General features: G+C 34.5%; 1 protein-coding gene across 4 annotated transcripts in view; it reads left to right on the top strand.

Annotated features, from left to right (window-relative positions):
- The first annotated feature begins 938 nt into the window (after nucleotides 1-938).
- CEP44 (centrosomal protein 44) overlaps nucleotides 939-11,497 on the top strand; it is an 11,851-nt gene continuing 1,292 nt past the window's right edge. The window contains exons 1-10 of one of the 4 annotated variants that reach the window (XM_031055498.1): nucleotides 939-1,204; nucleotides 1,393-1,497; nucleotides 2,094-2,241; nucleotides 3,162-3,308; nucleotides 4,188-4,295; nucleotides 5,755-5,898; nucleotides 6,259-6,468; nucleotides 9,127-9,196; nucleotides 11,061-11,188; nucleotides 11,441-11,478. In XM_031055498.1, the coding sequence (XP_030911358.1) occupies nucleotides 1,409-1,497; nucleotides 2,094-2,241; nucleotides 3,162-3,308; nucleotides 4,188-4,295; nucleotides 5,755-5,898; nucleotides 6,259-6,468; nucleotides 9,127-9,196; nucleotides 11,061-11,188; nucleotides 11,441-11,478 (1,082 nt within the window). In that variant the 5' untranslated portion in view covers nucleotides 939-1,204; nucleotides 1,393-1,408. Of the gene's footprint in view, nucleotides 1,205-1,354; nucleotides 1,498-2,093; nucleotides 2,242-3,161; nucleotides 3,309-4,187; nucleotides 4,296-5,754; nucleotides 5,899-6,258; nucleotides 6,469-9,126; nucleotides 9,197-11,060; nucleotides 11,189-11,440; nucleotides 11,479-11,497 lie in introns of all 4 variants that reach the window. The other 3 variants (XM_031055494.1, XM_014312132.2, XM_031055503.1) reach the window with 3 other exon arrangements.

The following is an 11,497-nucleotide window of genomic DNA, read 5'->3' as shown; positions in this document are numbered from 1 at the left end:
GCCGCAGCGCGCTGGTTCCGGGACCGCAGCCTGGCTTGCCGTGTCCTGGCTGGGACACGCTGTTTTTCCGCCGGTACCCAGGGCAGCCAGCCGGGGACGCGCAGTCCCTTGTGCGTTCTCTAGTGTGCAAGTGGCCTCTGCAGGAAGGGTGTCGCAGCTGGCACGGCGGCGAAGTCCCGTATTTGTCGGTGATGTTTTTGCAGCTCTGCTTAATGGCGCGATTGCCTCCAGGTCCCCTCCCTGTGCAATAGGAGAGTCTAGATTCAGTTGGAAGAAATCAAAAGTCTAGTTGTTGGGCATTTCAGAGACAGCGTTTACAGTGTTAACATAATTGGTAACTTGCATGGGGTCGTTTTTTTAGTTGTTGTTTGTTTGTTTTGGTATTTTTGTTTAGTTTTTGACATTGATCCTTTGAATATCATACACAGTTTTGAGAGCTGTTCTTTGAGGCACTTCCTCAAAGCTCTATATTATTGTACCTTGAAACTTTATTATACTCGATTTTATTCGTGATAGCCAGTGCTCTAAATTCTATGGATTTCTACAGATAAAAGCTACGTATCTCATTTTACTGGGTTCACCTTCCCAAGATTTGCTACCAACTTGACTGTTACTTTTGTGATCTCTTAAGCTATATTGTAGTGACAATAGTTACCAGTTTTTAAATCCAGAGGTCTGATGTAAAAAAGAAGGGATTGTTGATACTTCTGGGAAACAGTCTATATGATTAGGCAAAATGCTGTGAGAGTGTCTTCTGTGAATATTTTCATTTCAGATTAGAGCTTCAGTTTTATGTCAGATTCTTTGAGATTTGTCTTAATAGCTATTTAAATTTGCAAAACCATAGAATGGATTACATTGTAACATAATGCAGGAAGAATAGCTGCCTAAATTTCCAAATAATTGGTCAAATTCTTCCAAGCTCTGAAAAGTAAGTGTTATGTACTTCTGTTTAGTGCAACTAATAACCCAAAACCTAATGATTAAATTAAAGGAACCTGATGATTAAGTAGGAAGAAAATCCTTTTAACAAGGGCAGAACGCGTGGGAAGAGCTTAATCTTGAAGATTGCTGATTAAACACCATAGAAGCACAAGAAGAAAAACACCCACAACAAACCCAGCCCACTGTAAATGTAACTGTTTCTTGAGACCATCCCTTCATTTAATGGCTATGTGACCGAACCTCTTCAGTGCTTGCATTGGTAGGTTTCAAAATACTTGTTTTGTAGCTAGAAAAGAAATTTAGTGAAGATAGTGGCAGGTAATTATGTCCTAGGTTCTAGCAGAAAGTTGAATTTAGGTGATTATTGATTGCATTTTGTAATTTTTGTGTACATGATTTTTTTTAACAGATGCACTTTTCTATGTTTATTTCATAATCTGAAAGAAGAATAGTATTTGGAATAATGGCAACAGGAGACCTAAATGGAAGTTTAAGAAAAATAGAACAAGGACTTCGCTTGTTAAATTATCCACGAGATGTGGATTATACAGTGTAAGTGGCAGTGTGTAAGCTTATGCTAATACATGATGGCAGCAAGATGTGTAAACAAGATATGCATAAGGATTAGCATTGCACCCAGTGATAAGCAGAACATAACTGGGAACTTGGGGTGTGGTCTCTGTGAACTGGAATATAAAAGTACACAGTTTTGCTCTTCTGAGCAATCCTTAGAACAATCCTGGGCTGTATTACTATCTTGCTCCTCTTCTGCTGTTCTTGTCTTTGTTTTGGTTAATCTCACCTTTTGGATTTCTTCAGAAGCGCTTGCAAAACTTCCTTCAGGAAATTTCATCCTATAAAGATTAGAAACAAAAAAATGGTCTGAATGTTGAGCTGGAAACGCTGGTGGGCTTTAGACTTTACAATGTTTAAATTATATGTAGATCACAAAAACATTTTTTTGAGCGTTTTACAGATAACAGCAAAGATGGCTGAATGAGAGATGCCCGGACAATGAAACCTTACAGTGAAAGATATTTAGATAGAACCTGCTGTGTATTTATTCCTTTCAAGTTAAATGTTGGAATTCATGTAATGGAAAGCTTTTGTTACCTTCTGCTGTGTAAAATACTTTTGTCTCTTTATAGGTTAGTGAAGGGTGATCCAGCTGCATTTTTGCCTATCATCAGCTATTGTTTTACATCTTTTTCAACTTGCATAGCAGAGCTTTTGGTAAAGTGTGATGTGGAACTGACAGCCAAGAGCGACTTGCGTTTTATCGAAGCTGTTTATAAGGTATCCCTTCATGTTCTTTGCTAAAGAAGCTTCATAGAAATTTAACATATACTGTGAGCTTTACTAGAAAGTGAAAGTTTGTGGAAATCTACATGAATTTTTGTTCTGTTAGGATTTAAGATGAGTTGTAAATCACTGTGTGCAAGTTTTTAGATTTTAATGAAAATAAGGATGGGTGGTGATAGCCAAATCTCAGTTTGGAGACATTTGCAGAAACAGTAATATTGTTAGTTTTGAAGAACATAGAAATTTTTATTGGACAAAAAGATTCATAGAAGTGACCTTGGCAAAAATCTTAACCACCAAAAAAATCAGAAGGAACTCAAAAAATTGTAAGCACAGTTTAGAGGTACAGCTGTTTTGAAACACTATGCCATTTTAATACATAAAGTTGAATATTAACCTTTTATAAAGCAGAATAAAATTCTTTACTAATTGAAAATAACTGAACTATCCTTAAAATATACCAAAGTGTTTTTTAATGAAAAGTGGATTGATGAATTAAGAAATAGTGGCTTATTCAGACTAGTTTTCCATCTGAGAGGAAAGGCTTCTTTCCCTTAAGTAGCCCTCTGATGTATTTGCTGAGATTAATATAACTTTTTATTGTAAATTTACTTTAAAAGCTCTTAGTTTTTTAGTATTAATTTGAATAGTCAGTTATTTCTTGAATCTTAAGACTGTGGGTTGAAGTTTACAAGAGGGATGTGAATCAAAGAGGAGATATGTTTAAGGCCTAGTTAAAAAAGACAGCTATATATTTATTGATTTATATGAAAATAATCAAATGAGAAAAGGCTTAACTGCTGAAGTGCAGAATGAAAGACAAGATTGTAGTGAAATAAGAATATGGGCGTGCCATTTCAACTGCAAATTGTAAGGTGATTTTGAAAGTGAAGTAAACTCTTACTTTGTTGCAGTTTCTTCGAGATCAATTTCAGTATAAACCAATTTTAACAAAAGAGCAGTTTCTTCAAGTTGGCTTTGCGGAAAGAAAAATGCAGATTGTTTGTGATGTTATCAACTGTGTGGTGAAGAAACATAAGGAGCTGAGTAACTCTAGTAAGGTACTGATCAAATGGTTGCCTTTTTTATAAGTTTCTTTTGACATGTTTGATGCTGCAGATAAACTGGTCTTCAGCTCCTATTTGAAGATGCAGCATTGCTCATGGACCAAATAATGGAAAGGTAGCATGAAGTTCCATTGTAAGATGCTTCAATGCTTGCATTAAAGACATGAAGCTGCCAATACTTTGTAGTATAAAAAAATTAGAATGAAGATAAATCTAATTGCTGTTTTTACAGTAAGTGATATATTTTTTTTTACGCTTCTTGATACAGTGAACATGTGCATTAATAAACTTCTCAGATAAATTTAAAGGCAAAACAAAATCCTCTCATATTATTTCATATAATTTCTGTAACAATTCAAAAATGACACTTTTATTTGTCAAATCTGATTATTTTCATCAATGATACTAGTAATGGCATTATTTTTATCAGTGTGTGGGGTGTATCAGTCTCTGCTTTAATGAAAGGAATTTCCAGTCTTCATATTTCACAAGATTTTGTTTCCTTTGAGTTTTAAACAAGTCTTCAGGACTTCTGCATACTTAATTTGTCAGTTTTGAAGACATGACTAGATTTTTTGTATTTGTTTTACTTTCAACTCTGGTGCAAGTTTTCTTTTCTATTTATAACCATCTATTGATGCAACCTAGCATAGGTATTAATGAGTGTAAAATTATGGCATTTACCTCTGGATCTGTGTTCTCTATAAATTTGGGTCTTATTTAATTTTTTTTTTAGACATTATTGTACTACAGAGGTTTAAATGTGTCTGTGTGTGTGCACCAGGAAATATTCCTTTCAGTCAGTGATGGTGTTAGAAAGTGGGGTGTGGAATCCTGAAAATTTTCCTGTGTTTTCTTCTGTTCACTTTGGAGGTTAAATCCCAAACAAGAAAAAAAATCAGACCTCCTAAATCTGAAGTATGGTCAAATTGTGGTAAAGGTCTTGCTGATCCGAGTCGCAGTGCTCTGAATTCCAAGCAGGTATGAAAATAATTTTTATGTTTTATGTCTAAAGGTTAATCTTGTTTGTAGTAAGTCAGGCTTTTGCTGAATTTTTTGCTTTTGTTTTGGTTTTAATACTTAATCAAACCAGTTTTGGTGTGGGCTGGTGTTTGTTTGTTTGTTTTTCCCCAGAGTGCAGTTGGCTGAAATAATAGCTGAAATACAGAGGATGTTGCCTCTCTTTTACTGAGTAGTTGATCTCAAAGTCTTGCTGGTAATGACCTAGTGCTGTTGTTTGTGCTATATTTGAATTATATCAAGTGTAAGGGAAAAGGATGGAATGGGACAAAGACGCTGTATGGAAAAAGACCCAATGAGACAAACAGACTGTATGGTGTTTGAAGAGTGGAGTGTGCTTGGCCTAGCACGTGTTTTCAACACAGCTTTCAAATTAGTGTTTGTTGTTTTATCTGAATCTGTTCCGGAAGTTTTCATAATGTAGCATTCCTTTTGGCTTTGGTTTTACAAAAGTAAAATGATTATGCATTAAGTAAAAATGTCTATATATTATGTCACTCTTGACCTGTGAAGGAGGCAGCTTTCCTGATATGATCTGCTAAAAGGGTGCAAAATAAAATTGTAGAAAACTTTTAGTACTATGATTGCGTGTTAATAGCTGGTGGTTTCTACTTGTAAGGAAAATACTGCTTTTATCAAGGAAAACTTTGTGAAGAAAGTATTTGGAATGGCTTCTCTGTCTCTGCTAGTCGTTTAATGGTGGCGCTGAGTGGGATAGATACGTGTGTTTTAAGAATTCCATAGTAGAGGAGAGTTTCAGCTTAACTAAAACACTGAGGAATCTGTACATGTTAAGATGCTGCACAGAACTAGTAATTCTTAATCATTAAGTATTTCATTTTGTGATAGTATCATAAGATTTAATCCACCTAGAAGGAATTGCAAAATTTCTCTTTGTTTTCTCTAAGGGAAGCCTTCAAAGGAAACTAATGTATCTCTCATAGGGCTGTTTTGCTGACAGTTGTCAAGAAAAAGGAAGAATTCTAATCTTCCTAGTTAAACCTTTTTTGTTCTTAATGTTTTAGTCATGGTTTTGATGTTGAAACTGTCTGTACCATATGAATTTCACTGTGGGTAATAACATATTTTCCAGTCCACACTTAGAAATCTAACAACCTTTAAATTAAAGGACGACATTAATGTCTTCATTACTGTTTATGGAAAGGAAACAAGGTACACAGTATATATGGTAAAGTGCATGCATATTTGTTTTACAGTTCCTTCAAGTCTGTATGATTTTTTTAAAAATTAAACTGCCTGCTCTTGCTTTCTGTATTTTGTAACCAGTTGGGATAAGATAGTTAGATTTAAATAAATATTGAAATAATAGGTCTTATGTGTTACTACTTAGCTAATGAATTGAAACATTCTTGTTATGAATAACACCAGCAGTTTGTTTGTTTGTTTGTTTGTTTTTTAGCATGCTCAAAAGAAGCCTCTAGTTGAACGACACTCAGGAAATGAAGTTAGTGGTGATCTTTGTCCGCTACCCCTTCCAGCACAGGGAGGGACAGAGGAAGAATTGTGTCCAGATTATGATATTGTGGAAGTTAAATGTGAACAAGTAAGGACTTCTATTTTAAGATGTCTTTTTATTACAGGATTTGTCTAAAGGGATAACGGTTTTTACGTTATAGCTATACTTCAGGATGCAGTGGATATTTAATAAATGTATTGAAAAAGTTGGAAAAAGGAAAAGTCACTTAAATTGTACTGTCTCTTTCAAGACATAGTTCTGTCAACAGCTTCTTTTAGAAGCTGTGTTCCCTGAGTAGGCATATTTTGGTAATTCTGGAAGAAAAATAATTTTCTAATGTAGCAGGATGTAGTTACTGAACTTGAAGATTGCCCTTAATTCGTTTGATCAAGCGATGAATTGTTTCTGTTTTGAACTTAGAGGATATGTTCTTATTGGTATTTTCAGGTCATAGAAGAAAATTCACAAATTGAGTTTTTAAAGAGTCAGCTTGCAGATTTCCAGGAAAAGCTTCATAAGCTAGATTGGATGGAAGATAAGCTACAAGTTTTAGAAGAGAAACTACAAGGAAAAGTGATCATAGATGAGAAGGACTGGAATAACTTACTGAATCGTGTTTTGCTTCTTGAAACAGAACTGTTGTTACAGTCCAGAAAGGTGTGTTAACTTCTCTCTTAATTCTATAACAAAAATTGCCCAAACATAATCTTGTTGGTCTGTTTCTGCCCTCCCTGCCTCCTGATGTGTTTTTGTCACTGGTTTTAAAAGTACAATCTGAATGCAAGTGCTGTTTGTGAAGTTGATGGGTTTTTTTTCTTAACTGTTAAATTCTATTCTCTGAGACTTTATGGACCAAAGCTGTTCTCATTAGTAATGGTTCAGTGTCATTTTATGTACTACTAAAGTTATAGAAGAAAGTTTTTAAACATGGAGTCTTCATTCTCTACAACAGATAGTGACAAAAATGGGTGGCATGCACAGTGGAAAATACACGGTTAATCAAAAAGTTATTTCTTATTTTAGTCCTATGTGTAATTTATGCGTCCTTGAAATTTCTAGTCTAATCAGTGGGGCTTTTTCTCCTATTCCCACTCTCATCCCCCACTTCCTATTTTTTGTCCGTGATGTTCATTGCATTTTTGAATGTGTGAAAGCACTGCAGTTGTAATGTGGCTACATTTGGCATAGCAGATAAAGCCTCTTGTTGCGTTGACTGGGTTATTTTTCATGCTGTTGAAAGGTCCTTGTGTGCACATTATGCACTTTGATATATGTACACATGTAAATATTTTGAGTTGCAGTGAACCATAGCATCGCTTTGAAATTAATCATGTGATCCAAAAATTTTCTCTCATGTATCTTGTGTATCCTTCAGACACTGTCAGAGGCTTTCCAGAAGTTGAGAATCCTTGTGGAAAATAGTTGATTGGTGTTGCATTTTTCCTTGCAGCTGTAAAACTGTTGAATTTATTCACAACCAGGAGCTCTGTGCATTTTGCTGACCACACTAATTTGAAAATGTTGCTACTACTTGTGTACAAGACACGTTTTACTGTGTGCCTTGCAAGTGTGGTGGTTATGCAAAGTCTTGAAATAGACAGGTGTTCAAACTGATCACTAGGTTATTTCTAAAAGCTGTAGCTCAATTAGTAAGGATAGATATGCTCGATCACTTAAAAAAAAAATTAAGTCAGTAATAGCTCGTGTGATTTTAGCATCTGAAATCAGATTCTTATGGATCAGTAGATGTGTGTCCAACTAATATCACCAATGATAATGTTTTTTTTTTTTCTGGTAGCAGTCTCAAGAGGCCTTCAGGTGAACAACCACAGACAGTTTTTCTCCTGTTTCAAATGTATTCTTTTCAAGAAATTGCTGTAGCACATGGGAAAGCTCATGTTTCCGACTAGACTTGTCCTTTTGTTTTTGTAAATTTGGTTTATTACTGCTTCACTAACATGTTTATTGCAGTTGTTCATATGATTGGAATAGTATTTGGAAAATACTCTCAAAAATATCACTGAGACGTTTCCAGTGATAATTGTATTTCTGTACTGCATGTTACTGAAAGAATTCACCTACAGAAACGAGTTCAGTTATAGTTTCTGTATGGCATTCTATATACAAATATATAAGACTATATATATGTATACATAGTCTTCAAAGCAACTGTTTTGCAATAGACATTTGAAAACTGGTAAGAAATAATCCTTTGGGCCACAGAATTGCTGCTTTTTTGTTTAATGAAATTGCATCCAAGTTGTGCTTCACACATACAGAAACAATTCAGAATTACTCCTCTCTTACTCTTGCACTTTACAGGGAATTTTTGGCATCTAGCCGACATAGCAGGAACACTCCAAGATCTGTCTTTTGCTGTTGCCAAAGTAGCAGCAGCTGTGCATTTAAGTTCTGGGAAAGTCTGAAAGCTACCAAATCCATTTCAATGAAAGGAATTGAACAGACGTAGTCTCTGCAGATTCTATTTTTGTGTTTTTTAAGAGATGGACATTATTACAGTTTTTTCCAGCATTATCCTATACAATACCTACTATTTCTCCTTCAGTAATTTATTTGGGTGTAGTATTCCCCTGTTAGCTGATGCAGTGACTCCAGTATATAAAGTGACATATTTTAAAGGCTGAGGTATCAAATCATAATGATTGCTCATTGGTAAAAAAAATTCTAGATGTTTGAGTGTTTCATTTTTTTACTTTGAAATTAGAAAGTTGAACTCAAAAATACTATTGTTTCCTTGCTTATGAACAACCTTTTTAAAGTAACATCAAGTTAAACTGAGAATGTTTCTTAAAAGAGCCCTCTCTCATTTAGGAGCCTGGGAAACCAGCTTAAAATAGCCTTCTGGGTTCTAAGCATTTAGGTGCAATGAATTTCAGTTAGTCTATAGGCTATTTTTTTAGGACTGAGGACTCTATTTTTGAATCTCAACTAGCAGTAGAAGAAGGCACACTTACTTTAAGGGCAACCAATGTTGAGATGAAATTATTAGTACAGACATTCTGATTGTCCATTCTACTCATAAGTAAGTTTTATGCACTATATTTTGACCTGGTTTTGACCTCATCATGAACAGCAATATTGATGTTTTAAAAGTACCTGTTAAATAGGCTAGTTTTTTAATGAAGTGCATTTATAGAAATGTTGAATTTTTTAGTCCTGTGAAGATATTTGTGCAGTGCCAACATGGTGTAGCAAGCAAATACATACATACCTGATACTTAAATATAGTTTTGTTCAGTCAGAAGATGATTTAAACAGGGTGTATGACTAAAATGCAGTAAAATTGTATTTCAGAGAGACTTTCTTAAAGACTTCGGCAATATAAATGAAAAAAGAACTTCTAGTAGCATTCCAGTTTCCCTTGGTGAGTATTAATGATTTTCCTTTTAATTAATGTAAATATGCTAAACATTTCTTGCTGACCTTGACTAAAATAGTTAAGTAGGTAGCTGCAATTTAGTGACCTCTGAATTTAAAACCGTCCTGCAGATAAGAAGTTGACTTCCTCATCATTTCATGTTTCTAATTTATTCTTTAGATGATTTAGTTGCTATAGCATAGTAAGTAATAGTTTAAAATAGCTACTAAAAACATCAAAGATGCAAATTAAGGTTCTGTTACTAAAGCTGTGAATAACAATACTGTCATTTGGACTTTAAAGCAGTTATCATCATGTTCTAAAAATGCGCTGTTCTCAAGCACAAATGGAGTTATTTTTGCTGCCACTAATATCTTTTAGGTTGCTGTTTTCTTCTTTAATGGGGCTCAGACAAATAACAATTCAGTTGGTTTTCAACTCACTACTAAATGTTTTCTATATTTCATCTCTGAAGCAGTTAGCAGCTGTCCAAAAGGCATTTTTGATAAACTTTCTTGTTTTGAAGAGAAAGTAAAAATCTTTTTCTTCCGTTTCCAACTTCCGTTTAATTTTGATAACCTACAAGAAGTAAACAAAGCAGACTTGAGTGGGAAAGAAGTTAAAAGCGCTGCTCAGGCCATGAGTAATTCTTCTGTCTTCCTCAATGGTAGCTCTTTAGCCTGTAGCTCTATTAGGTCCCTCTGTTCTCTTCCTTGATTTGGCCTGTTTCCCTTGTGGCAGCTGTTATTCCTACCAGCAGTGGTGAGGATATTCTATTTTCCATTCTCACATATTAGGCTTTTTTGTCCAGTGTTGGGCTTTTGAATTGTAATTAAAAGGAGTCTCAGTAATCCAGTTTCCATGGAAATTAGGAAGGCAGTTCTTGGTTATGTCAAAGCTTGTTTTTATCACGGAGTCTCAGAAACAGGACCTTCATTTTACAGGACTCAGAAAGCTTGGAACATATTTACTTCCTGTGATAAGTTTAGTGGTGTGTTACTGACACTTGAGGACTTTGTAGTAAGTAAACAGGCAGATGTATTTTTGAAAGAGAATTTTCAGACTCCCCAAATTCTGAATTTGTTCTGCTTTTCTAAAATTCAGGAAATTTTAGGCATAAAAGTTCTGAGGACAGTCTTAACTCTTTTATCTGAGAGTATAGTACTTGGGATCCTTTCCAGCTCTTTTTGGTGGTAGTACTCTTCAGAAATCACAGCTATACCAAATAAAAAATTTTTAATTTTAGGTATTTAAAAACAGTTTATTATGAATTTTAGATACAAAATAGTGTAGCTACGTTTGTTCCAAAGATATGATGTATAGATGGTGACTTTACTAAAAATGGGTATGGGAACATGCTTTTTCGAGATACTAAATTCTCTTCCCTGACAATAGTAATCTAAAATTACAAGGAATATCACAGCTTCCAAATGAAAAAAAAAAAAGAAAAAAAAGACAAAAATTCTGCTACTTATAAGACAGGTTACTTTGCACAAATTAAAGACATGTTTGAGCAGGCACTTTACAATAAAAATAATGTAAACTATATGAAATTACTATTAAAGGTTTGGCAATGAAATCAGATGTTCATAAGCTTTGATTAAACTCTAATCAGGAGAAAATAATCTTCTTAGTAATCTTTAGAATTTGCTTTTTGTATATTATATATATTATACATAGTGTCATATTGCACTTGTTTAAAAAAAATGATAAACCTATTTTGGACTCTCATAGTAGCTTTTTCCTTCCCCTCTCTAAACAATGCATTCTCTTCTGTTATTGCCTACTGTAAATCACGTTATTTGATAGCTGACCTTGCAAAAGAGAGCAAGAAGGCAAAGGTGACATAAAACTGAGCATTTCTCTATAGATACAGAGAGGAACGAGGAGATGCCAGGGAGTCATCTTCAGTCGTCTGGATGCAGTTCACTGTTATCCACAGACCAATCTCCCAAAGACATGGCCATTAATTCTCATGATCTGACAGACATTTCAAAGGTATGTAAAGCTGGTGAATGCTCAGTTGATTTCCTTTGAGGTCAAGAGAACAAGTAAGCATTGGTTTTATTTGGATATACTGATAGACATAGAGGTAGTTTTGCATAGTTTCCTTGTTTTTCTGTCTCATAAAAATACTTTTCATATGTAAACACTGCTTAAAGTCACATTTTCTCTGAATTTAAATTGAAAGTACATCTGAAGAATGTAAGCTTTGAAGAGTTCACTAACTATGTTGCTTTTAAATTGTAGGAGACAATAAGACAAAGAATGGAAAAGATAAGTAAAATGTAAGTAATAGGAAAGGGC

This window comes from Geospiza fortis, unplaced genomic scaffold (genome assembly GCF_000277835.1).
Source record: "Geospiza fortis unplaced genomic scaffold, GeoFor_1.0 scaffold40, whole genome shotgun sequence".
Lineage (NCBI taxonomy): Eukaryota > Metazoa > Chordata > Aves > Passeriformes > Thraupidae > Geospiza > Geospiza fortis.
This window is presented reverse-complemented; position numbering and strand designations above follow the sequence as displayed.